Raw genomic sequence first — 27,166 nt, 5'->3', positions numbered from 1 at the left:
GCGGCGAGCTTCCACGTTCTAGCAGCGGCGCTAGATGCCACGTCTGGGCAGCGCACAGCCCCCAAATCTGGGGGACAAAGTGGAGAAGGAATTTACTGCAGGGGTGTTGGGGGTCCCTCAGCGCCAGCGAGAAGATTGAGGATCCGGTTCAGGAAGCAGCCAGAGGGCCGGGGCGGCCATGGGAGGGCTGCAGGGCCGGGGAGCTGGGGGTGCAGGGCAGGGTCGGGGCCCTCGGAGCACACGCGACCTTCGGGAATTGCTGTGGCTGCAAATGCCGTGTCCCCCACGTTGGGCCATCGAGGACATTGCCAGGCTCTGTCTCTTTCCATCACTGCAGACTCGCCTTCTTCCCTCCTTCATGGCTCGCAGCACAGAGAAGCCGCCAGAATCACTAGCCTGGGGGGTTAGCTCTTCCAGGGGAGGTGGGTCAGTGCCCACGTCCCTTCTTGGTGTCTCCTGGGAGTCCGTGAATTGATGTCCATGGTGCCTCGTGGTCAGCCCCCAGCTGTAGGGAAGAGACCCAGGAGGCTCAGGCGTGCCCGAGCTGGCCGTTGAGTGGCACTGAAACAGGTTCACAGCCCCTCTCTGCTTCGCAGAGTCAGAAGCCGAATCTGCGCTTGATACGCTAACGTGGGCCTGATTCGCACCGCAGAAGGATAACGGGTTCTTTTAATTCAGCGTGAAATAAAAAATCAGAAGGAAGACAAGTCAGAGGGGGAGACACTCTCTAAACAAGTGGGAAGAATTGTCTTGAGGAATGTTTCTCGCAATTAATTATCTAGTCCTGGGAGAGTTGGATAAATAATATATGACGTTCCGCGGTTGTATTTTTAAAGCTTTTTAATTATGCATCAACTGTGAGACTAAGACGACATCTTCATCTTTTTGTTAGCGTCTGAGTGAAATCGGGGTATTTGTGGCTGAAATCGGGACTCTAATTCCGTTGGGTCTTTTCTGTCTTTTCAAATCGCGGAGGGACAGGAGACCAGCTGCCCTGGCACAGCGCGTTTTGTTCTAGTGTTTTACTGAAATGCAAACAGCAAAGGCTTGAAGGACAGCTCCATGCATCTCTGGGCTCAAAACAGCTGCGTCTGAGACCCAGGGGCCAGATTCCAGCCTCGATCTTTGGCCATTGAACCTGCTTCCCAACACCTCTGGGCCTTAGTTTGTTTTCCCTGCGCTGGAAGCATCTCTGGATGGACCAGGTCACGCTGCTCCCCCTTCCTGGCTACGTTTTCCTGGGTGAACCAACGTTGGCATCTGTAGCGAGGTGTTTACCTGCTCTTGGCTTTCCTTGGTGCCTGTGCAGGAGCAGAGCGCCCGGCTGTTGACGGCGGGGTTCCTAGCAGGCAGCACCTCTGCCATCAGGCAATCCTGCTCCTCCTTCTTAGGCCCTCAAGGAAACTCTATGCTGTCAGGGCAGCAGCCTGCCTGCTTCTTACCCCTGTTTTGCTTTCTTTCTGTAAAATTTGCATTTTCAGTATCACTTTCCTTCCTTGGGAAGGTTGGGAAGGGGTGGTGAGATGACAGCTCAGCTGTGACGGCTCAGAGCCACCTGGATGAGGAGCACGGAGGAGACGCCCTCTTGTCACTGATCCTGTGAACAAGGGCCGTGCCTGGAAGGAGACCCCAGGGTGTCGGTTTCGGATCAGCCTCACGTTCTTACTCAGCCTCCTGCCACCAGGAGAGGCCACCCTGGGAAGGTCGAGCAGAAGACAGAAGGTCACTGCCACCGCGAGGGTATCCCAGAGTGACTCCCGCTCTGCAGAGGGTGGACGCGCAGGCCCAGTGCCCCACCGCACAGGCTTGTGACTCGGAGTGCCCAGCGCATCCCAGAACCCAGGGCCTGCTTCCCCAGGGAGGCAGACCGTCTGCTCCCTCTGGGCTCCAGCCCTGAGTCGGCTTCTCCCCAGACACGCCCTCCTCCCAAGGCATAGCTCAGTGGAAACAAGCATCTGAGCCCAGGAACCACCCAGGCGCCTGCTGTGCCCAAGGAGGAGAAGCCCATGCAGCTCCAGAGAGAAACACCTGTCCGGCACCTGGTCCTTTGTGCCGGAGTCAGCGCACCTGGCACTCACTTTGTTACTAGAAAAACCAAACAGCCGTGTGGACACGGAGCCTGGAAGGTGCTGGGATTTTAAGTAGATGTTCTGGAAACGTGCCCAGCCCTCCAGGAGGTTTTAGGGTCACTTCTCAGAGGACACAGGCCCTGCCCGGCCCTCAGGGCAAAACCGCCAGACCACAGGGTCCCGGATCCACTCCTCTGCCCCATGGTTTTCGGTCCTTTTAAGGGTCTGGCTCAGGCTGTTCATCACACTTGGATTTTCTGGTCCCCGTCCCACGGCTTCCGTCAAAGGTTCATTTCCCGCTGCCGCCCCAGTCCCTGGGCCCGTGTCCCTGCACCCATGTCCCTGCATGGGTGCAAGGAGAACATGGGATCCCTGCACAGCCCTGGTGATCCTGGCACCACATGCCCCACCTCTGCTGTGCGCCCGGCGCCCCCGCGTCGCCTGAGAGCTGGGGGCTGACAACACGGGCTGTGACGCGTGGGAGGGAGGCCCGAGGAGAGAAGGACGCGGACCCTCCTTCCTGGATCGTGGATCGACACGGAGCAGGCAGCCAGGAGGCCACACCAACCGCGTGAAGCAGTGTCCGGGGATGCGTCCCGCACTCATTCCGCCCAGGATCCCCGGCGGCCCTGGCGGGGAAACAAAGGTGCTTTGTGCGCCTGCCCTGCCTTCCAGACGCTCGTTTTTGCGGGATGCTGCTTCATCTCGTCCCAGTTACAGCAGAGACTTCAGCACCACTTTGAGCAGAATGGCCTCTTCTGATTCAAGTCGCAGAAACACGGAACTCAGAAAACCAAGCACCCACGAATCCGTGAATTCCGAGAGCTAATTCCTTCGGCCTTTTCCGCATGTGTCCTTCTCACGTGACCTGCCCAGGACCTGGTTCCCCGTCTCTTTTCCAGTTTCTGTCTTTCACTGCACGCTTGCAGGGGGCAGCGGGGGGGCGGGTGCTGTAAGGTGTGAGCCACCCTAAGCTCGTCCTCACAGGGAGGTTTATAACGTGGCCTGGAAAAGCTGATGGGTGGAGAACCCGGGGTTGCCCCGCTGCATTGTTTCACCACCGGGACGTGACACGGGGAAGCCAGGGGACATTCCAGGCTCCCCTCCCGCGTGCTGGGGAAGGACAGCGGGCGTGGATGAGCAGAGCCTGCCCTTCCACGGACGGCAGCTGCCGCCCCTCAGGCATTCAGCACGTCCAGCCTCTGGCTTCTCCTCCTGCCCGGCTTTTAGGAGGCCCCCAAGGAGTCTTGGGGTCCAGAGCCTCAGGGACTCAGGGGTTGGGGTGCAGCCCTCGGCACGTGGTGACCCCTTCCCACATCCTCAGCAGGCCGGAGGTCCCCTGTGTTCCTGGGCCAAGAGAAGCTTTCCTTGGCCTCTTTGGGGAGCATAGGAGGCCTGGATGGGTAGGTAGCTAGGAAACAAAAGCCACTGCCATGAGAACAGGAGTTTCAACTACCTTCCCATTTTGGCAGCGGTGGGTGGGTCTCCTTTGTGCTGGGGTTCTGTAGAATGGAGTGTTTCATTGTAGCATTTATTTACCTGAGAAGGGAAGGATCATGTTACAGGAACATAAGGCTGAAGAGGGATTGAAATCTACATGAAAGAGACCTTCCGGCAGTGGGGGAGCTGGCCTAACTGGCCTCTGCTGACTCTGATTCAAATGAGGCAGGAGGGAGGCGGGAGGAACTGGTTTTCCCCCCACTGAGATCTCCCAAAGCAGAAGATTTTAAAACACTTAGCTACAGATGAGTGTGTGTGTGTGTGTGTGTGTGTGTGTGTGTGTGTGTGTGTGTGTGTGTTGGGGGTGGGAGAAGACAGGGAGAGAGACCCAAGCAGAGACAAAGAGAAATAAGAGAGATCAGGGGTTCCCATCGTGGCTCAGCAGAAACCAATCTGACTGGCATCCATGAGGACACAGGTTCGATCCCTGGCCTCACTCAGTGGGTTAAGGAGCCAGCGTTGCTGTGAGCTGTGGTGTAGGTCACAGATGAGGCTCAGGTCTGGTATTGCTGTGGCTGTGGCGTAGGCTGGGGGCTGCAGCTCCAATTCAACCCTAGCCTGGGAACCTCCATAAGCTGTGGGTGCGGCCCTAAAAAGACAAAAAAATAGAGAAATAATGAGAGAGCAACGGAGAAAAAGGTGGATTTCAGGTCAGCTGCTCAAATCCTGCTTTACCAAAGTTTGAGAATGTGCCATCAGCGTGGTGGTGGCGGCAGCTGCGGTCTCCTTTGGGCGTTACTGGAGGAGAGTGGCCGAGTCGCTTTGATGTAGCTGACGGATTTGCAGCCAGTCATCAAAGAGCACATCAAAGCCCAGGGGTGCCCACCCCCCAGAGCAGCTTCTTGAGAATCACCTACTTAGCAGTCTGTGGCCACTGGAGATGCGTTTGCAGTCTTCTCTTCCCAGTGTGAAAAAGCGGGGACGGGAGAGGCAAGGCAGGCCACCAGAGTGTTTGGCGAGGCTGCAGGTCATTGAGGTTGTCCTGAACATCTGAGCCATCACAGCCCTGGGAGAGAAAATCCACCCCAGACACAGGAGGACACAGGGAGCGACGCTGCCCCCTGGTGGCCATCCCCGGCACACCAGGGCGCACGGCCCTGTGCTCCGGAGCCCAAGTGCAGGAATTGGCAGGTCGCTCTGATGATTATGCGATGCTTGCAGTGAGTAATATGCAAATCAGATGGTGCTGATTAGCGAGGGAGGCTGCCGCATGGCAGGTAAAAGCTCCTTTTGCCTCCTGGCTTGACGTTCACCGATTTCTTTTTTAACTCTCCATTTAATTCTGCTCTCGGCACCAGAGATGAAATATTTAGCGGCAGGAAAAAGGCAGCAGATGCACGCGGGAATAAATAAGATTTTCTGTATTTAGAATGAGGCCATTTATTTCCGAATACGGATCTATCAGGCGTGTTATTTATGTCCTTTCCAGTTTTCCAGGACGCAGATTTCTCAGGGCACTTTGGTTTCCCCGTGTGTATGCAGCAGCGGGGGTGGAGGTGCCAGGCAGGCACTTACTGACTGTGAGAACCCACGGGGCCATTTTTAAAGGCACGATCGTGACCCCGTGTGACAGCATGCTGTTTGGATCTGCATCTTGTCTCATGATCCGTGATGCTGCTGTGACCCAGACTGACAGAGCCCCAGTGCCCAGCGACAGCCAGGGCTGCCAGGCTGCTCCAAGCAGGCAGAGGGCGAGTGGTTTGTCCTCTGGTCGGCCAGACCCAGCCATGGGGGACAAGCAGTGGACCAGGGGTGGAGAGACCAGCCCTGCCGTCTGCTGTCCCGGAGAGTCTGGCTAAGGCGCCCAGCCTCCTCCCCACCGAGGCCTCCACGCCCCACTCCTCCACGCCAGGTCCAGTCAAGGCTCTGACACTTCCTTTGAGCCAGCTGCCCTCATGCCGGAACTCAGTTTTCTCCTCTGTGAAATGGGACAACAGGAACAGCCCCACAGTGGCTAGGATTGCAGTAGGATGACTGCAGTGCCAGGCGCAGCGTGAGCGTGGAGTCGCTAGTAGGACAGAGCACAGAGGGGGCTGAGATACCCCCCACTGCCTGTCCTGCTGGGTTGGGTGGACCCTAGGGGGCACCAGTGGCTGTTTGTGCAGAGCCAGGTGTGGGCTGGATGTGAGCGTCGGGCTTCCTGCAGCAGCCGGCTTGGGGGAGGTTGGGGGAGGGGGAGTCAGGCGCAGGTGAGCCAAGGTTCTGCAGGTCCGAGTCCTCAGAGGACCCGGGGGTGTGCTGAGCCACGTCTTCTCTTCACGGAAGCCCCTCCCCTCCAGGCTCCAAAGGCACAGCTTCCAGGAGTCCCCTGGCCAGGAGGCTGGCCGTCCTGCAGGCTTTGGAGCCTCCGGGAAGCCTGAGGCCCCATCCCTCGATCAGAAGATGAAGCCTCCCTGCGGGAGAAAGGGGAGCCTTGTGTTTGACGTGCAGACACCGCCCGCGTGGATTCTGCCGTCTCGTCACGTGGCGCCCAATCCAGCTGGGCGCTCGTTGACCAGCAGACTCTTCTCAGGCTTCCAGAAACTTCTCTCTACAACTCTCTTTTTCACACGGGGATTCAGGCACCTGAGATGCCCCTGTGCTTTGGACCTGCTTGGCCAGAGAGCGCTAGAGAAACAGAGCCTGGTTTGCTTGATTTGAGGCTTCTGGGTGCCGTTTGGCTTTTGGCAAAGGGGGCGTTCACTCACTGTGACTGTTGCTTTTCACTCTCAAAAGAAGCTGACATTTCCTGCCAACCAGGGCACAAAGTTGAGAACATTCGGCCACAGGACCGCTGATCCTGCAGAACACAACTGAAATGTGCTGCCTTTCTCCCGGAAGCGCGCTCCCTCAGAGCAGGGAACTCCCGGTGGGCCCTTCTCGAACTCATTTCACTAGTGATTAAGTTGCTGGTAACTGGAGTTCCCGCTCCTGGCCCGGATTATTCCCCAGGCCCCGCAGGACCGCCTCGCGCTTCCTGCCGCATTGGGAGCTGGTCTGCGAGTCTGCGTGGAGGGCGCCACCAGAAGGAGGCAGCAGGAAGGATCCAGGACGTCCCGGCTTTTCGGAAGGGAGCCCACGAGCCCCGCCGGCAGCCGCATCTCTGCCCCACTGCCCCGCGGCGGCAGAAGGGACCCTACTGGTGCCCTTGGAAAAGCAGCTCTTCCATTGTCCCCGAACCCCTTCATCTCTGTTCGCCCCCCAGGGCGGTGCTGCCCAATGTAGGTGTTTTCATTTCCTTCTGTAAATTGGACCTAAAATCGCAGGCTCTTGGAAGCTTGCACACCTACCGTGGTCCCCCGGGGGCGCCGGCCCTCCTGTGAGACTGGGGTCCCGGGAAGAGCGTGGTGCTCGGGTCCAGCAGCCCCAGGCCGCCTCCAGCACTTACCAGCCCAAACTGCAAGAATACATTCGTGGGCAGAAGCCTCCGCTGCCACCCCTGGGAGGTAGGAGGTGGGAGCAGGCACGGAGCGCCTGGTGGAGCTGCAGAGAAAGTTGTGGTCGCCCTGCAGGGACCAGCTCCCATCCTTGCCCCGGCGCCGTTACAGCCATCAGGGCTCGTGCCTCGGCTCCCGTTGGTGACAGACAGGACCGTCTCCATCTCGCCTCGCTGATTCGGGATGACCAAGACCCTCCCAGAAGCAATGCCTTCACCCCATCTGTAAGCACGGCCACCCCAGTGGGTAACGTGGATCGCCGGACCCAGGGGAGGGGGGCAGTGCCTAGTTGTCACTCCGGTGACGTGTGCGTAGCGTGTGAGAAAACATCACAGCAGCGGGGTTGTTGATGCTGGGGCCCTCCCTTAGAGGGGACTGCCTGTGGTCGCACAACCCCCCCTCACAACTGATGTTATGATGAGAGCGGACAGATGGAGGGACGTCAGCCGACACCTGGAAGCCACAACCTCCTCCCCCACCCCCACTCTCTGGAGGTGGCGGCAGGTGTGGAAAAGCCACAGTGGGGGGGGGGGCGCGTGAACCAGCCGAAGGCTCCAGAGGGATGGGGCTTCCCCCAAGGAGAGTCACAGCCCCCAAGCCCCCTCCCTGTCTCCGCAGGGCTCTGTCCCGCCCTGCCCATGTGGCCTGGGGCCTGGAGAGACCCTCCGGACAAGCCCAACCTCACCGTGGGCGCTCGGGGGAGACAGGGAGCCAGCGGATTGAGGCGGGGCGGGCCCCGGACTCCAGGCCATCAGGGTTGGAAGCGCTTTGGGCACTTGGGTAGCCAGGGCTGGCCATGCTTTTCCCACCTCCCTGGGAGGAAGGGGAGGCAGCAGGGCCAGCAGGTGCCCTGGTTGGATGGACCCGTTTCCACAACTCCCGGGTCGCAGCGTCCTGCCACAGCCCAGCCCCCGGCAAGACCCAGGTTGGGAGCACCCATAAGAGCAGGTTTGCTGGACTCAGCTGACTTCCAGGCAGCCCACATCTTTCCAACTACAGGGCCCGCCTAGGCATGAAGTCAGTATCATGAAGTAGGATGGTGTGGGAGAGGGTGGGAACTTTGATGCAACAGGTGAAGTTGTGTAGGACAGAAGATACCAAATGCATAAGACAGGGTGAGAACGGGAGTGTCAGGAATTCTGCTGTGGCTCAGCGGATTAAGAACCCCACACAGGGAGTTCCCGTCATGGCACAGCGGAAACGAATCCAACTAGGAGCCATGAGGTTGCAGGTTCCATCCCTGGCCTCACTCAGTGGGTTAAGGATCTTCGGCGTATGTCAAAGATACAGCTTGGATCCCGTGTTGCTGTGGCTGTGGTGTAGACCTGCAGCTGCAGCTCCAATTCAACTCCTAACCTGGAAACTTGCATATGCTGCAGGTGTGGCCCTAAAAAGAAAAAAAAAATTTTTTTAAAAAGTGCAGTGTCGCCAGCCTTTGGTCCAGAGTATGTGTGTGCGTGTGTGTGTGTGCATGTGTGTATGCACGCATGTGTGCCTGCATGTGAGAGAGACGGTGGGTCGTGGTCAGAAACACTGTGGCCATTGACAGTGACCAGACAGGGATGACCGCATGCAGGTGCATGACAACAGGGGGCTTGTGAGCCAGTGAACAGCCTTTGGAGAAGGCGGGACAGGCTCCTGTTCCCTCCAGGGCTCGGGGGTGGGGATGGGAGCCACAGCCTAGTAAGACGTGGACACAGCATCCATGTTCCTTCTGTTGGACCCCCTCTCAGGCTGGGCCCTTCCAGAGCTGCTGGTTCTGAGCGCCCCGCTTCTCTGACCCAGCCGGGCCCTGGCCCTGGGCATCTGGGCAGCCATGAGGGGGTGAGGGAGGCACAGAACCGGGCGCTGAGTTCGAGAGGCTCCCTGGGCCACGAGAGGCAGGAGAGGGGAGCCATGCACAGAGCAAGGCAGGGCTGGCGGGGGTGTTTCTGGCACGACCTGGTTTTTCTCACCCTCTGCCTCTCCCCTCGTGCCATGCTTCTGCCTGGCTGGGTAGGAAGACAGCTGCTGTCACGTGCAGTCTTTGGGTGTTCAGTTATCTAAATAGTTAGGTGTGTGGTATATGGGCCCGTTTGCGCTCCTGCCCCAGGGAGATGAGGCAGGACCCACAGAGGAGCCTGAGGAGCTCCGGGGATGGGAGGGAGGGATGGGCCACTGGGGGGACGGTCGCTGCTGCCTCTGTTAGGACAGGAGATGTTGCAGCATCTGTCTACTGAGAGGAATCCTCCAACTGAAAGGGCGAAATCCGTGACGCAGAGAGAAAGTGGACGACTGCTGGGCTGGTGGCCTCGAGCAGGGTCCAGGCACCCGTGCAGGGCTGGTCAAAGCTAAAGTCAGGGAGGGCGCGTCTGTGACAACTGGAGGGAAGGTGGGGGCGGGCAGGTGGAGAGGTGGCGGGTGCTGGCGGCCATCTCTCCGCTCAACAGAGAAGGCGGGGGCTCAGGGGGTCCGAGCAGAGCGCACGTGGGCATCTTTATCCAGGAGAGAGGGAGGCGGGCAGGTCGGGAGAAGGAGGCAGGACGAGCTCTGAACAGGAGCTGCTAGAGGGCATGAGCTCAGCCTGGAACTGGACGGCGTGGTTATGTGTTTTTCCTGAGCCAAATGCAGCCAGATTGGTGCAGGCATGGAGTCAGAGACCAGGGCTTAGCCAGAAACTGAGTGGGTGGCCAGGAGGGTGGAGGAGGGGGGAAATGAGGGCACAGAAGAGAGGTGGTCCCCCTGGCTGGACCACCGGCACGGGCGGGAGGGAGGAGAGCAAGAAGGTGGTGATGGAGACGGCCAGGCTTCCCTGACCTTGGCCGTGGGGGCGGTCCAGGGTCTGCCCTGGCCTGGGGCTGAGGGAGGTGCAGAACACGCTCTTTGGGTCAAGACCCTCGAGGGGTTGCGAAGGGTCTCCCACGTGGATATTGAAAGGGCAGGGAGTTAAAGAGAGTGAGGTGAGCTGCGAGCGGAAACCCTCCAGACACTTGTAGGCGACTCACCCAGAAGTAACGTGCAGTCTAAGGGCACAGACCAGGGCTGGATTCTGGAGGGAAGACGGACGGTGATGAGAAAGCCCAGAACACAGGCAGGCCGTCCAGGAGCCCCCGGCTGAGGGTGGGGGACATACGGGGGCAGCAGAGCCCTCCGGGAGGTGGGGGACCCGATTGAGTTAAAGCGAGAAGGCAGAGCAGGCGCAGAGAAGCGACTGGGAGCAAAGGTGGACGGTGACCTGCGGTCTCAGGGGTGCAGCAGGAGGGCGAGAGGAGACTGTGTCGTGGCCACAGGAGTCTGTGTCCTGCCTCCCATGCTGGATCCAGAACCTGCGCCCAAGAAGCCTGCATGGGCGGTGGCGTTGGGGAAGGAAAGGGGGGCGGCCGCAAGCCTAGGTGAGGCGGAGGCCAGCGCTGCATCCCGAATTCTCCCAGCAGGAGCCCAGGGCTTCTCTAAGGAAGTCTTCGGCTCCAGGTGACCACAACCAGGAAATGCTGTCCCCACACCGCACGGGAGCTCTGGCCGGCGGCTTCCCCAGCCCTGCCATCGGACCCTCCCTCCCTGGCCGGTCTGCTGGTGGCCTGAGTCCTCCTGACCTGTGAAGGGGCCCTGCACCCAGGGCTCCCCAGCCTGTCGGGTGCCCAGGCACTGTGAGGTTATACGCGGTTCCCGGAGAGAGCGCAGTACAGCCTGGTTCCGGGGAACCCTCGAGGGACAAGGCCGCCAGGGATATTTCGGAGCAGTTGCCAGGTGGTTCTCACGCTCACACTTGCCGGGGAGGTGCTTGCTGAGCTCTTCCTGTTTGCAGGGCGCTGGGCCGCTGCCCTGATCCCCGGCCGCTGCCCTGATCCCGGGCTTCCCGGGGGCCTGGATGTGCTGGGCCTAGAGAGCCGTCAAGGTCAGGGAAAGTTCTGGGGACGGATGTGGCCCCAGGGGCTGGGCCTCCCACCTTCGCTCTTGTCACCTCTCTTTAGTCCACTGAGCGGCTGCTGGGCGCCGTTTGCCCTGCAGCCTAGGACGGGGTTCTCTATGGATGTGAGTGGCTCTGGACCTGGAGCTGGAAGGTCTCCCCAAAGGTGACCTGGTTCCCCCCACGCTCCCCGCCCCCCTGAGGCCTGCCCAACTCCAAGTCTTGCCTGATCTTCTTCTAAATATTTTCTTAATTCAAATTAGGCCTAGATTGTTAGGGTTGCTAAATGACGCAACAGGAATACATGGGGGTTTGTGGAACTTGTGTCCTTACGTGGTAGTTCAGTGTCACGTTACACAGGGGCGAGCAGAGGCGCATCTGGGGTCGCCTCTGAATCTATCACACCTGAAAGCAGAGACTGCATCTGGTGCCCGGTGGCAGGTGCTGAGTGTACCTGTGAGACCAGCAGACGCCTGCTCATTTGCCAGGATGCCCTGAGTTAAATCCACAAAGCCCTCCTCCTCAGACCGTCAACAGCAACCACCTGCTTCTTTTGGGGGGAGGTTCCCCTTAAGCCATGGCCACCCCTTCTCCTTCACCCCCGCCATTCACGGGCCCAGCCTGTGTTGGGGGAAGAGCTGTGCATGGGGGCGCGGCCTGGGCTTGGGGCAGAATCGAGCTTGTGTGCCCACCTGGGCCTGGTGACTTCGCCTCTTCAGCCTGACACACACCGAGGGGCTTCAGGGTGGCAGAGGCCCCAGAAGTTCAGGGGACAGCACGGTGGGGACAAAGCGTGCTGTCCACAGGGGCCTGGCGCTGAGTTCAGGGGCTGGCCTGGCTCGGCCAATCCATCCACCCTAGAAACAGCACGGCACCGGCATCCTGTCACCAAACGTGTGGCGACCAGTGTCCCCCACCCCCCAGGACACCGACCTCTCCAGCTGCTCCTCCCGAGTCTGTATGTATCTGTACAAACCAAACGCAGACTCTTGTTCTTTGAACAACAGAACAAGAACATTTAATATGGATGCAGTTGGGTACAGAAACTGTTCCCAGGGCTGTTTGTAATTTACAAGTAATTAACCTCGCTTCTTGAAAAGAAACACAAAAACGTGAGACCTAATTTTCCGGTACACATTGTTTTTGATATCCGTTAATTATTTTTAAAATATGTTTTCCCTGATATTAAGAAATAATTATGCAGAATATCTCAGACTGATTAAGGTGACTTTTGCTCTGCTAGGATTTTCTTTGAAAACGTATTAGAATGAGCTTCTCTGCAATGCGTCCTAAAAGGAAGTATTTTCTCCTCATCTAATTTTAAAGCCAAAGCCACGGCGTGAAAGAAATGTTCCATACAGTTTTAAAGCTATCATTTTGCTTTGTGGTGAAGAATTCTCACTTTCAAAAGAGGACAAGACAGAGTCAGCGCTTTCAGGAAACCTTCGTAAATACAAACCGTGGTGCATCTCGGTGGGTAGTGAAGTCACCCTCCAATTAAAATTCCAGTTGCAGAACCTCAATCACTGTTACTTTCTCACGCATGTTATTAACAGGACGATCAGCTTTGGCAAAATACCAGGAAGATAAATACAACTGTCTAAGGACATGAAAAATCATTGCAGGGTTGGTCGTACGTTTTTACCCTGGACACTCAGCCAGCCGCTATTATGGATTATTAAATTAATATCATAGACTATTATGGTGGAACATTCCTTTTTTTTTTTTTTTTCATGGCATGCATTTCAGGAGCTGCATTTAAAAGCATTTTCAGTCAGTGCCGGGGCACACGTGGCAGGCTTTCCAGGTTGGCTCGGCTGAGTGATGCTGTAAGATCCACCTGAAGTCCCCACTGGCCAAGTTCATTCTCAGTTCATTTCAGTGGCCCGCACAGGGTCTGAAATCACACGTGGGCACTGGGGCCGTGATGGGAGAGGAGCAGGAAAGGCAGAATGGTGATGGAAGGAGCCAAAGACAAATGTCATCTCTTTCGGTATTTTTTACCGATGCACTCCTGTCATGTACCAGCCGTGTCACCTGAGCGAGTTATTGAACTCCCTTTAATTCTCTTACGGGAAGCATAAAGATAATGATGGTACCTACTTGGAGAGGTTGATAACTAAGAAGTAAATGAAAATTTACTGAAATCCAGGCACACACACACACAGAGACTCATAAAAACGTTTGGCCCACAGGTTTTGACAGGAGGAAGAGAAGAAGAACGGCTCACCCAGGCCTGGGGGGAAAGGAAGGGCTGCCGGGAAGGGCTTTCTGTGTCGGGGATGCTGGAACGGGGTAACCTCCGCCCCCTGCTCCACGGTGCCTGGATCAGCCCTTCCATCAGTAACGCAGCATTCACGTCCTTGACGAGGTCTTATTAATGATGAAAAGGAAAGCAGGGAAGACTTGAGTGGGGGTTGTTTTGGGGTTGTTTTGTTGCGGCAGGGTAATTTTCACAGATGCGTTACAAAATGGGCAGTGAAAGGCAGCAGCCCTCCGTGCCTGACCCTCTGCGTACCCGCTATGGCTTGTTCCTCCCAGCGAGGCAGAGAATCACCCGCCGGCATCCCCTGGGAAGTGAGAGCCATGTCCTTTCCCCTCCTCCAGGCACCGGGAGCAACAGGTTGCTGACGTGGTTTCGCGGATGTCAAAGTGGTTCTCTCACCAGGTGCCCCGGCTTACCAGGCGCAAGGCTGGGTGACAGTGGCCCATGCTTGGTGGCCACATCCAGCTGGCCTGAGCTCTTCTGCTTGATCTTCTCCAGCTCCCTCGGGGGGGACCCTGACTGTGAACTTCGACGCCCCCAGGCTGACATGCCATCCGTGATAATAACAGACATTTTACGGGTCTTACCAGTATGTTGATCATAATAACAATATAACTCAACAGCCCAGTGAGGCAGATACAGGGTTTACAGATGAGAAAAACCAAGGCATCAAAAAGCTGAAGTCATGCAGCACGCGAGGGGCTCTGTCGGAAGGTGAATCTCCTGAGTCTAGAGCAGGGTCCCACCTCCTGAGCTCTGCACACCCACGTCTGTTGGGTGGGGTGCTGTTCACCTGGCTCCCTGCCCACCAGCTCCCTCTCCAGGAAGCCCTCAGGGATGGGCGCAGTCGTGCTCCCCAACCCACCCCCAGCCGATGCCCGGCGCTGTGTGATGCTGACTTAGCACGCGTGCTGCTCCTTGAACTTGGAGCAGAACGGAGAACGAGGTCTGGCAGCACAGGCAACACCATCCTCCCCGACCCATCACCTCTGTCTGCAGAAGCCCGGGTCACGCAAGCTCCCTCTTCTCTCCTGCGCCAAGGACAGCACACAACTGACAGTGGACTGACAGGTCTTTATTTCTTGGGGTCTTGAACGATTTTAAAGGCACACAAGGTCATTCTGCAGCAAGGGCCCCTTCTGACCGTGGCCACCTGCGCCGAGGCTGTGGGAGGCCAGACGCTTGTGTAAGATGCTCCCTTTTGTGTGAGATCCTTGCAGCAGAAGCAGGTTTCCAATGAGTCTTTCTTCCCCCAGAGCATGCATCACAGCGTTTGATTAGCTGGCACTGGGTGTGGTCCCTGGGGAAGACTCTGGCCTCGCAGATGGGATGGTTGACCAGAACAAGGGCCCGTGACCACCCGCCCCCCACTCCCACCAGCCTGTTGGGGGCTTCAGGGTTCCTCCAAGGCCATATGTCTCAAGGAGGTTGGTATGCAGAGCTGGAGATGCTGGGAGGCTGAAGGCGGGGAGCAGGTGGCCTGAGCTCCTGTCCTCACCGAGCACCCGCTCTGCTCTGCGCCTCCCGCCACCTCCCAGATGTGCCCCGTGGACTGGTCCAGACTCAGAGTTTCCAGGAGACGAAGCCTTGGCCACCTCTGCTCGCAGCTGGTGGCGGCTTTGTCTAGAGCTCAGGAAAAAGTGTGCTGTTGGGTCTGGTGATGGACCTTCTAGAATCTGCTCAGAGGAAGCTCCGCCCACATCTGACTCAGGGCGGGGAACTGGCCGTGGTGCCACTTCAGGGCGTCTGCCACACCTGGTTATTCCGAGGACCCAGTAAACTGCATGTCACCGGACATGTAAATATTTGTCCAGTATGTGCTGGCACTGTTGTGACAAATGAAATACAGATTATTCTAAAAGAGACATCGAGTGATTTGAGCTGATCTAAAATGCGACCTCTGCAGGTTTTCCCGTGAGAAGGGGTGCTGGTATTCAGAAGGGCCGAGAAGGAGTGATGTAAGCCAAACCCCTGACTCTGCAGTTGAGGAAGAGCGGCCTGGAGAGGCAGGGTCCGGCTGGGGTCCCGGTCTTGCCGTGATCAGGAGGCCTCGGGAGTAGCAGGTGGAAACCGTTTTCCTAGGCGATTCTGTTTTTGTGTGGCTTTTTCCCCAGAAGTCACCTGTCGCTCTACTGGGACAGATCCCAGTTCTGTGGGGCCCAGAGCTTGTGCGATTTGAGGGACCCTCTTTAGGACAGAACTCTGGTAATGACCATAAGATGGACTGACATGGGCCCTGGCCTTTAGCTGCTCGGCCGCCGTCCGCCCGGCTCATCTTCCTGCAAGTTCCCCAGACGTGGTCCTCTCCCAGCAAGCACCCACTCCAGCCCGGGGCCCCCTGATCTTTGCGTGAGATAATTATCACTTGATTAGCTTCCTGATGCGATCCACTTGTGCCTTCTTCGTATCAGCTCAGTAATTTAGAAAGAGGGGAGGCGTGGGGATTGGCGAGGCTTTTTCTACTTAGGAATGAGGTGCGTGGCCCGAGTACGGGCACCCCTTCCAGGAGCAGCTGCCCGCGTGTGCAGCACAATGGGGCAGGGGCGGCAGGAGGCTGTAGGAGGCAGGGGTCTGAGCCCAAGGCCAGGCCTCGGGAGCAGGACCAGAGACCAGGGACAGGCTGGCTCTGCCCCCCAACCCCGGCCTCGGAACACCCAGCGCTGAGCAGCATGTCCAGCCTGCCTCGCCGGGTCTGAATCCTGCACTGGAACCTCCTACTTCAGAAATAAGCCTGAGTTCAGAGGGGCAGCACTGCTCCAAAGTGTGTCCTCGGAGCTCAGCAAGCGCGATCTGGTTCTCAGGGTCCCGGTAAGAGTCAGTGTCTCTGCTCATCCAGCCAGTTAGCACGTCCTCTGTCAGCTTCCCTGCTTGTTTGCTTATCCACTGAGTGTGCGGGCAAGCGGGTGGCTGGATGAGTGAATCCGTGAACCAGAATGAGAAGCAGAAAAACATCTCTGACACGTGGTCCCCGCCAGGGCACGAGCAGGTACATGGAAGGCAGGGGGTAGGTTCTGGAAGCTCCCTCTAGTGCTCACGGTAGAGGTAAAGAGGGCAGGAGGTCCCGTCGTGGCGCAGTGGTTAACGAATCCGACTGGGAACCAGGAGGTTGCGGGTTCGGTCCCTGCCCTTGCTCAGTGGGTTGACGATCCGGCGTTGCCATGAGCTGTGGTGTAGGTTGCAGACGCGGCTCGGATCCCGAGTTGCTGTGGCTCTGGCGTAAGCCGGTGGCTACAGCTCCGATTCAACCCCTAGCCTGGGAACCTCCATATGCCGCAGGAGCGGCCCTATAAAGGACAAAAAGACCAAAAAAAAAAAAAAAAGTGAAGAGGGCAGAGCAGGGACAATCCAGAGAGACCGTGGAACCCGACTAGTATCCACGAGGATGCGAGTCCAATCCCTGACCTCCCTCGGTGGGTTGAGGATCTGACGTTGCCATGAGCATCTGTGTAGGTCGCAGATTCAGCTCGGATCTCGTGTTGCCCTGGCTGTGGTGTGTTGTAGGCTGACAGCTGTAGCTCCAATTCGACCCCTACCCTGGGAACTTCCATATGCCGTGGGTGTGGCCCTAAAAAGACCCCAAAATAAAAAAAAAAAATTCAAAGAAAGAGGCCCACACAAGAATGGGAGCCAGGTACCAGCTCAGGCTTCCTCTTCCCTGGCCACCTTTCTCCTCAAAACTTTTCTTAGTGGAACTTGCTCTCCGAACACAGTGGCTTAAAACGGTGGCCGCTGCCCTCTGGGCAGAGCTCTCGGCAGGCCTGGCTTTCTTCTGTCCTTGGCACCAGCTGGGGTACCTGGGATGCTGGGCTGAGCCACCTAATGGCTCAGGACACATGGCATGTGGCGGGGCTTCCTTATGGCATGGCGGGTGGTCTCAAGGGGAGCAGCCCAAGCACAGCAGAGCCCACCGCCTCCTATGACCGAGACTTAGAAGCTCCACAGGTCACTTCTGCTGCCCCCTGCTGGTCCAGCTCCCGCAGAGAACCCGCTCCGGTACCGGGGGAGGGATGCAGGGATGGAGACCCAGCTCCTGTTAATGGGAAAGTGTCAAGTCCCAGAAATATCATTGGGCCCATTTTGGAAAATACTGCCTCCCACACCAGCAAGCTCTGTAGGGGAATTTATACTAAGGTATAGATGACTTCCCAGGAAAAAGCAAAGAACATTAATAACCCAAAGTGACGTCAGGAGGTTTGATGGGTCCGGTTCTGGAAGAGGCTGCTGATGTTGCTCACTCCACGCAGCTGTGAGCCCTGAGATCGTGCCCACATTAGTCCACCCGGGCAGCTAAATGCACGGACCAAGCCTGGCACAGGCACCTATAGGCTTCCACGCACTAGGGCCTCGGGCAAAACATAAAAGGTAATTCATCACGTTCAGGAGGCCTGGGGGCTTGGAAGCCTCGGATACAGATCCTTCTGTGCACCTCATGCTTTAAGCAATGGTCTGGCCACCTCTGCAGCGCTTATAAATTCAGGCACATCCTATTTTCTGCTTTTGGAGGCACTCTTTAATGTTTCACTGTATCGCTAGCTCAGACAACGCAAGCTGCCCCTGAATCTCGCGCTGCTGACAGCACATCCTGGTAGCAGGGAGCTGGCAGTGTGGTTGGCCCACCCGGGCAGCGAGCAGAAGCTCAGATGCCAGGGAGAGAACTAACATGCGGAACAAGTGGATGGTTGATTTAAAAGCAGGAGAATGAGGGCTCTTAGTCTTGCTGGGCTGGCCTTGACCTCTGGCCGCTCAGGAGGTAGAGCGCCGTGGTTTCCACACTCTCACACCCCAAGCCACACACAGCTCGTAGACGTGTGTGTTGTAGTAGGACTTAGATTCCAGGGTTCAGCCTTGTGCCCCTGATAATGAGTCTTGGGAGTTCCCATTGTGGCTCAGTGCTCATGAACCCAACTAGTATCTATGAGGTTGTGGGTTCGATCCCTGGCCCCACTCAATGGGTTAGGGATCTGGCATTGCCCTGAGCTGTGGTGTAGGTCTCAGACGCAGCTCGGATCCTTGTTGCTGTGGCTGTGGTGTAGGCCAGCAGCTGTAGCTCCGATTTGAGCCCCAGACTGGGAACTTCCATATGCCGCGGGTGCGGCCCTAAACTAAAAAAAAAAAAAAAAAAAAAAAAAAAAAAAAGAGTCTTGGCCTCCAACCCTCCCCGCACCCCAAGAAGATGAGGCTGAAGGGGCCAGTCTTGTAGGAGCAGGTGTGTTGGAAGGGCTGGGGGCGAGCATGGCTGTGAGCGCCCGCTCCCCAGAGGACTCAAGGTCTCTCGTTTCCCTTTTCCTGTCTCACATCTGGGGCCCCTCACCCACCTTGGGGGATGTTTTCAGCCAGACCCAATCCCATCCAGCCTGTCTGCCTGGGGACACGGGGCTGCGACAATCAGGGGGACAGCGAGCACACCTCTGTGCCCGGCCTCCTGGCACCCACTGTGACACACCTGGCTGCCCCCCACCTGTGCCCCCCAGGTCTGCATGACCCCCATCAAAGCCATGGACCCTGGTTGGCGGGCACTTACTCCTGCCGCGGAGGCTGCTCCCCGAGGGTGGCCCTCAGGCCTCAGCTCTCTCTGCAGGGGTCTCTCTTGCTTGCAGATGGAGGAACGTGCTTTCCTGGCTGTTCCCTTGCAGACCCCGGGAGGGCGCTCTGTCTTCTACTCCTGAGGGACTGTGACATCGCCCTACACCCTGCCTCAGAGGGTTTGCTGGAGGACCACGAGACCTTCTTACTTTCTTACCCTCCTCTGGACCCCCAGGTCCACACCACGTGTCTGTCACCTGCTTGAGCATCAGTCACCCCTGTGCCTGCACCCCCGCCGGCAGGACGGAAGAGGCAGAGGTGGCCACACCCTTTCCTTTGAAGGTGGGAGCTGAACGCTTCTCAGACCTTCTCTCTCATCCCCGGATCGGAGTTCCCTCCCATCGCCCTGGACGTCGCGGGAGGCTGGGTCTTTATTCTGCAAGGCCACGTGACCAGCCATGATGCCTTGCTGCTTCTCCTGAAAGGAGGGCTGGGGTGTGGGGGAGCAGATAGCATCCCCTCTCCCCGAGAGCCTTCTCTCCTCTCCCCAAAAGAAGGGGACCCTTTGTGTCCGCAGCCTGTCCAGGCCTTTGGTTTCTGCGCTGCGCACTTGTAGAGGGTCGGCGGTCGCCTCTGGTTGACTGACTCGGTCTCTCCCGCCCTGTGGCGTGGGGCGCTGCGTACTCAGCCTTTGCTCAGTCGGGGTGATGGCTCTCACCCTCCAGTTCCTCGCCGTAAAAGGGGCTCCACCCAGGGTTCTTAGGACTTTCAAGATGAGCAAAGACGAGCGAGGCGCGGGCCGTGTCGGATGCTGAGGAATAAGAGGCGGCCTCTCGAGCACCTGACTTGCTGGTTGCGGGGCCGGCGGGACGGCGCAGATCCCTCTGCCAAACTGCGAGTCGCGGCAAGGGAGAGGCAGGGTGGGGCCGAGGTGGCACGCGGCGGGCAGGGGGATCCCGGGCCGGGAGGATGGGGCGGGGTCCATCCCAGGAGGAAGCAGCTCTCCGTGGTGAGGTTCTGACCCCAGGCCTGGCACTGGGGTGTTTAATAAATGGTGGCACTGTGACTCCTGCCACCGTTGTGTCCCTTTTGCTCTGACCGAGTGACTCCTGGGTGAAGAGGGTGCGGGAAGAGTAGAGGGACATGCTGGGGGCAGCGGGGGGAGCCCAGGGTGGCCGTTTGTGTGGCAGGCGATCACATCTGATGAGGAACAGCGTGTCAGCACCAAGGCTGTGAGCAGGGCACGGCGACATGGCACGCAGAGCGCCCGCAGCTGTGTCTGTGCAAAGTGCGTGGTTGTGAACAAGAAAAAAAAAAATGGTTTGATCAGACTGGACTTCAGGAAGGGTTGCAGCCCCAGTGGGTGGAAGCTGAGACAGGCCAGCTTTCCTGGGCCTTTGGCGGCTAGGACTATGTGTGCCAGGTCGGCAGGTAGCACACTCAGCATCAGACGTGTGTGCACCTGCGCCAAGGAGCTGGGGGGGGGGGTTGGGGGTGGCGCTGAATCCAGCCCGGCTGCTGTCAGAGCCCAGCCCAGAGTAGCCCCCGTCCAGGTTGGGACTGGCTCCTTGAGTTCCAGGGCAGCGCTTGGCTGGCTCCCTCCTACCAAGGAGGAGTGGGCTCTCCAGAGACCAGCCTGGGTTTCCTGTGGCTGCCGCGACAACACGCCGCCAACTGGAATTTATCACTCCAGCTCTCGAAGCTGAAGGCCAGAAATCGGGGCGTCTCCTCCCGCTTCGGGTGGCTGCTGTCGCTGGTGCTCTTGGCCTGCAGACGCGACACTCCGGTCTCCACCGCTGCCGTCACATGCCACGCCCCCTGTCTGTCTCTGTGTCTCTTTATGTCTCCTCATAAGGACACCAGTCATTGCATCAGGGGCCCCTACCCCCGCTCCACGGTGGCCTCCTCCTCATGCACATCTAATTACACCTGCGGTGACCCCTTTCCCGATGAGGTCACATCACCCATTCCAGGAGGCGGGATGGCAGGGCATCTGTACCAGGGACACAGTCCAGCCCACAAGTCTTTACACAGAACCTGCTATTCTTCTATTCGAGAAGGGTATAAGCTCCTCAGAGTAGGAAGCCTATTTCCTATGTACTGATAAGGCCTGTCAACTGGAAAAGGGCACACAACCTAACCCGAGCGACGTCTCGTCGGGGGAACTTACTGAGGACTATAGCCTGGGAGACGGCTTCTCAACAGCTGCGAGGGCCTGTTCCAGAGACACAGCATAGACAGGAGTTTCTGCTGAAAAAAATCATATAGTCAAACATCAACAGTGCTTCTAATCACAGAAACCAGACATCTCAGCTAATGATTCTGGTAATTTTCTAGGTGGGGGGAGAGGCAAGAGTCTGGGCTCATTGAAAGGATTCCTAGACATGCATGTTAACTATCCAGGGCCAGCATCCTGTTTTTCTTCATCCCGAATTCCTCTCACGGCACCAGACGGCTGCCGTGGCTGAGGGCTTGGTGGCGGCAACATCCTTTGTTTCCTCAGATGGCAGGCGGCATTTTTGTGTCAGCAGATTGTGTGCGTGCCTTTCCAGCACAGTGTCTCTTTGATCAGATGTGGCATAGTGCACGAAAGTCACCTGCAGAGCTTTGGCGGAAAGGGGGCCTGGGCTCGCCCCCTGGTGCCAGTAAAACCCACTGTTCTGCCTGGCATGGGACCCTGGCATCTAAGAAGCCCAGGCAATTCCTGTGCATTTTGCTGAGAACCTCCCTGACAGGCCACTGTTATGGAACGATGTTGGTGGCCCCTCTTGGTTTGCAGCTGAAAAACAGCCTGGAAAATTCAAACTCTTCCTCTTTGCTGGACGGGCCTTCATCACCCTGAGCCCAGAGAGATTTTTGTCCTTCTGGATATGCCCTTAACATGTGTGTCATGAGTGACAACATTTGGGGGGGGGGGGGCGGCTTCCTTAAGAAGAAATGACAAGAAATGAGGGAAATGGCCCAGATCCTTCCAGGAGCTCAACCTCTGTGGATAAAAATTTCTGCCTCTTCAAGCGAATGTCTTCAAGTGTGTCTTTCGTGGGTGGTTCTGGGACGGTCTTGGACAGGCCCCGGGGGTGCAGGGAAGAGCCGTCTTCCTGTTCTCGTGGGTTCTTTGCTCTTGCTCATCCCGTGGTTCCAAGACAGAGGTTCGTGCAATGACGTCATTTGATGAAATAGCTTTTTTTGGCCCCTGCCCAGCTCTCTCTGGAAACGACATTTGGTTCATGGCCTTTGGTTCACTGCCTCATTCAGCTGGAAACCTGAAGAACACATTTGCAGAATGGGGGCTTTTGTAACTCATGCAAAAGTGTCACAATTTCCTCTGCCTGGTCCGTCCGTCCCGTCATAGTTTCTTATACTGTATTTTATCTCTTTAATGAGCAGCTGACTCACTGACAAATAAAAACACCAGGGAACAGGGTGTTACAGGGCGTCTGGGGCAAAGAAACGGAAACCAGCCTGTGTGTGTGGCCCTGCCTTTGGCGGGGCGGGATTTCTTTTTTATTTGCCATCATCTCGCGGTGGGATGGAGTGGGAAGGAGCTAACACTTGCCAGCCCGCACCAGACGCTGGTCAGCCTGATGTAGTGAATCTCGGGTTCCCGCCCAACCAGTGCAGTTGTCGCCGGAAGCCTGTGGTCCTTTTCTGCATCCATGTTCTCTGCAGTGACCTGAGCTCAGTGGAAATGCTCCGGCATCTGGAAGTGACAGAAAGTGTGCCTTTGTGACCAGCCCTGGGCCTCCCTTCTCCTCTCTCTCTCTTTCTTTCTCCCTCTCTCATCCCTGCTTGTGTGACCCTGTGTGGCCAGACCTAATCAGGAGTGTTTTCTTCTGGTCTGAGGGCAAGTCTGGAAACGAGGTGGACACACGACCGACGGGTGAGAAGATGCTGGGGCCCTCCCACCCCGAGCCCATCGCCGAGCCCTGGCCCATTGAGAGCGAAGGTGGCAGGACCACCAGGGCTGCTGGTCTGCCCTCCCTCCCTCTCAGGAGGTCAGGGTCACAGCGAAGCTGCAGATGAGCTGCGTCTGCAGGGTCGTGTTGTCTGCCTGCTTCTTCTCAAAGCTTTGGTTGCAGCCGCATCTTTTCTGTCGGGATCTTGCAGAGCTGGCGGGGAACGGATGCGCTGTGCAAACCACAGCCAGGCCTGCAGTCTGGTCCCAGGTGGACCCTGCCTCCTCCACCTCCACCCCCCTCACTCCCGGCGGTTTCCCTCCCCCCACCCCACCCAGCCCTGCAGCAGCGCAGCCGTGATTGAGCAGAATCACCCACAAATTGCATTGCAAACAGTGCCTATTTTTTCCAGCAGACCATCTGCTGGAGCCTATTATTCACCATTCTGCACGCCGGCCAGACAAGTCAGGTGGTTCTGTATCAAGTCATTTTGAATCACCTCATTCCCAAACCTGCACCTGAAAGTCACTTTGCTAGCTGCCGAAGACTGGAAAATTACAAGCCCTGGAGAGTTGCCTGGCTTCCTTTTTTTTTTTTTTTTTTTCTTTTCTCACCTCAGCAGATCTTTGAATTTGTATCAGCTCTGGAAAAGCTTCTGAGTCGCTTCTCAGGATGTTAGAAGATCACCAAACACCAGGGGGTGGGGGGTGTGCTAGAGGTGAACGCTGGGGGCTCGTCCTGGGGCCCCTTCCCCACCCTTCATGATCGGCTCGGCTCCAGGCCTGGGATGTCTCCGGGTGGTGGGAGTCAGAGGCGCCCGGGGGCTGCCAGTGGGTGAGACTGCTGTCTGGTGCTGGCCCTGAGTCACACTGAGTAGGGGTCCCTGCAGGCTGCCAGCAGGCTTGGGGGAAGGACTCGGGGGGCAAGGAAGACGGATTTGGAGGGAGGACAGCTCTTTATGGAGGGCGTAAGTCCTAGCGTTGCTGCTGCAGCTCACACAAGACATCAGGGTTGCTGACACTCAGGGGAGCCAGTGATGGATGGGTGAACTGCACCCTTAGCCCCCAGCCTCCCTGGGAGAAGGAACCACAGGGCCCACTGTCAGTCCCTGAACTTGGCAGGGACACCTGCATGGCCACTGCGGCAGGGCCCTTGACCCCACCCCTACCTGCCTATATCCTGCAGCCATCAGGCCCCATGCCCCCTTGGCCAGCCCGTCAAGGCCGAGCTGGCTCCTGGCCGCTGCCTGGCCTCTCTCTCCATGTGAGACACACACACACACACATACACACTCTGTGACCATCAGCCCTTAGCTTTACTCTGATTCACATAATTCTCTGTGTGTTCCGGGCACTCAGTTTGTTTTCTCAACGGGATCTCAGGCTCCTCAGTTGCTTTTCTGTCACTACTACAGGCTCAGAGCCGGTTTATGGTCTACACCTAGTAACGACTAGCAACTGGGACTCGTGTTATGTGACTGCAGAGCTGTATTGATCATTGTTTCAAAAACAAATCTGGGAGTTCCCGTCCTGGCGCAGTGGTTAACGAATCCGACTAGGAACCATGAGGTTGCAGGTTCGATCCCTGGCCTCACTCAGTGGGTTAAGGATCCAGCGTTGCCGTGAGCTGTGGTGTAGGTTGCAGATGCGGCTCATATCCCGCATTGCTGTGGCTGTGGTGTAGGTCGGTGGCTACAGCTCCGATTCAACCCGTAGCCTGGGAACCTTCATATGCTGCACCCACAGCCCTAAAAAGCAATAAGCAAAAAAAAAAAAAAAGCTCTAATTAGCCAAGACTCCTTGGGATGGGAAGGAGTGGCAGGTGGCTCAGGGGGAAATCCAGGAGAATTGCCGTCTCCATTTCAGCCCCATTGAGGACAACGCCACGCTGCGTCCCTGGGGCAGGGCGGGGAACGGCATCCTTCGCTTTGGGTGCCGAGTCTGCCGGCCTCGGAACGCCATCCCCTCCCCCACCGCTGGGGAGTCAGTGCGCAGGCGCCACCCTTCGGCGCCCCTGCAAGGAGCTTTTCAGGGACTCAACCTCCAACACGCTTGACCTCTTCGCTTGGTTCAGCCTGGATGTCCTCTGCTTCAGAGTGAATTGATCCCCCGGTTCTGTTTCTCTGACCGTCTTAAAATTGTCACCCACAACCGTACCATAAAAAGTCAATTCGGGAAGCCCTTGTCGGGCTCATTGTGCCCAAATTTGTGCCCAAAGGGGGCGGGGGGTTTCCAGGCAATTAGCCCCTGTTCGGCCCGGGCCGTGGTTGATGGGGTTGAGTGACTGGCTTCCTTGCTGGACTCTGCTGGTCAGCGCCTTCCTCTGGAAGGAAGGCCTGTCCCGGGCTCTGGGCCGCCTCCAGGGACGTTGCAGAGATGCAGGTCCCCAGGGCGCGGGGTTTCCTGCGCAGCTCGCCTGCCGCCCGCTCCACTCCCGCAGGTCCTCAGTTCTCTGCTTTCTTGTTTCCCTAGAGGAGATCTTGAAGTCCTATGTCGCCCACTGGTGGTCGCCTGACGGCACTCGGCTCGCCTACGCCACCATCAACGACTCCCGCGTGCCGGTCATGGAGCTCCCCACCTACACCGGCTCCATCTACCCTGCGGTGAAGCCCTACCACTACCCCAAGGTAGGCGGCCGCCGAGGGCCGGTCTCTGCCCTGCTCCTCGGCGCCCCCTCCCGGCCGGCTCAGAACGTGGCGCTGAGACAAGAGCAGAGGCGTCATGAATTCTCCCCATCACGCGGCGTGAAATTCCCATCTTGTCTCAGTTGAAGTTGTCAGTGGGTACTTAGTTTTGAGTAATAGAACTACTCTTAATCCTTTGTCTAAGCTTCATCGGGACCAAAATGCGTGGCCTCCTGTGTGATTGGTCACCCAGAAACTCAGGCTGCCCACTCCGGGGCACTCTCTCTCCTCTGGCCCTTTTTAAAGAATTTGGCTTCTGGGAGGTCAGAGGGGCCATGTCTGCCCAGCTCTGGGTCTGGGCTGTTTTGTGCTTGGTCGTGTTCTGACCCATACTGTTTCTTCCCAGACCAGTTTGTTGGCACAAAAAGCCCGCAGAACTGCAAGGCGGCAGCAGTGGGTGGGGACAGGGAGCCAAGCCTGGCCTTGTACACAGATTACAGCGTCTTGGCATGAAGGGAGAGCCTGATGCCAAACCCTCTGCTCCTGCTTGGAGAGAGGCTGGTGTCTGAGGCCATGGACACGGCTCTGCCCCCTCCCGCCTGGTGGCAGAGTCCCTGCTTCTGCCCAGTCTGCCTCCGAAGGGCCCCTCCAGCCTCCACCAGTGAGCCCCGAGCCCGGGCTTCCCAGGCCGTCAGAGCCCAAGCTCATGCCTCCTGCCGTGTACACCAGCAAGATGGGCCCACCTGCCCTCAGGCCTTGGGGGTTCGTGTTCCAATAGAAAGTCAACCTATTCTGGCAACAGCATTCAGATGCGCCCCCACCCCACCCCCGCTTCCGAATCGGAGGCGAGAACTAGTGACCCGTCTGTCCCCGGCCTGTGTGATTTCCTCCTCTGAGGCGGGATGGTGGGGGGAGGAGTGAGGGCCACAGCTGCCCACCCCTGCCAGGCTGGGGCTTGTTCCCGGGAGGCGGAGCCAGGGTGAGGACTGCCTGCACCCCAGGGGGAGCCAGCTGATACCCCGTCCCCCATCAGCGCCCCCCATCCTGGCATCACCTCCAGGAACCTCCTCCAGTTTCCTCTCCCCTCCTGGTCCACAAGGGGCGAGTGCTCGCTGGGCGTCAGTGGCCTGGGGGTGGAGGAGTGAGAAGGGAAGGCCGAGTGGCCGGGTCACCTCTGTCCTGACGTCTGTGCTCATGATCTGCCCTCGACGGGCTTTGCTCCTGGCCGCTGAGCTCCAGCCCCGGAGACCAGCCCATGAAGCTCCTGGAAGGCCTGGCACCCGGGCCCGTCCTGGGGGAGGTGCTCACTCATGCCTCTGTCCCTTTTCCCTCCCAGGCTGGATGTGAAAACCCCAGCATCTCCCTGCACGTCATCGGCCTAAATGGACCCACGCACGACCTGGAAATGATGCCGCCGGTGGACCCGCGAATGAGGTTTGCTTCCTTCCCCCATGATGATAAGGCGGCAGCGACGAGATGGGGTTCCCTTCGCGTGGCCTCTTTAGGCTCAGACTGATTTTCCCCCCAAGTTCAAGATCCAAGGAAGCGGTACCTTTTCCAAGGTTGTCCTCACTGCTTTATGGTTTGGTTTTCTGGACAGGAGCACCAGTCAACCAGTGCTGCTCTTTCTTACCTTACATCCGGCAGGCTGGGCATGGGGGGCGGGGCTGGCCAGCTGCATGTGCCTGGTGGGCACACTGCCTGGCACCCGGCCGACGGTGGAGGCCGCCCCTCAGATAAACAGACACAGTCTTTCCGGGAAAGTCCACGTCATCGGGCTTTCTGTCAGTGGAGCCCCGTTTCCAAGCACGATTTAGAGCGTCACGGCCTCTGCCAGCTCCAGGAGCTGAGGGGTGGATCCTGTTTCCAGAAACAGGATTGCCGGGGTTGGCAGGACGTATTGACAGAGCTCATCCTGTTGTTAGCGGCTGGTTTGGGTGCATTTTATTTTCTGATCAAAATAACTGGGTCAGATCTATCTCAGTGC

The 27,166-nt window shown here is 57.8% G+C and overlaps 1 protein-coding gene across 1 annotated transcript in view; it reads left to right on the top strand.

The window, feature by feature from the left end:
* DPP6 (dipeptidyl peptidase like 6) overlaps positions 1–27,166 on the top strand; it is a 757,367-nt gene that overhangs the window by 644,637 nt on the left and 85,564 nt on the right. Inside the window, 2 exon segments of the mRNA XM_021079151.1 lie at positions 25,028–25,182; positions 26,516–26,613. Coding sequence (XP_020934810.1) covers positions 25,028–25,182; positions 26,516–26,613 — 253 coding nt within the window.

Source organism: Sus scrofa, chromosome 18 (genome assembly GCF_000003025.6).
Source record: "Sus scrofa isolate TJ Tabasco breed Duroc chromosome 18, Sscrofa11.1, whole genome shotgun sequence".
Taxonomy (NCBI): domain Eukaryota; kingdom Metazoa; phylum Chordata; class Mammalia; order Artiodactyla; family Suidae; genus Sus; species Sus scrofa.
Note: the sequence above shows the minus strand (reverse complement) of the source record. Positions and strands in the feature narration are given on the sequence as shown.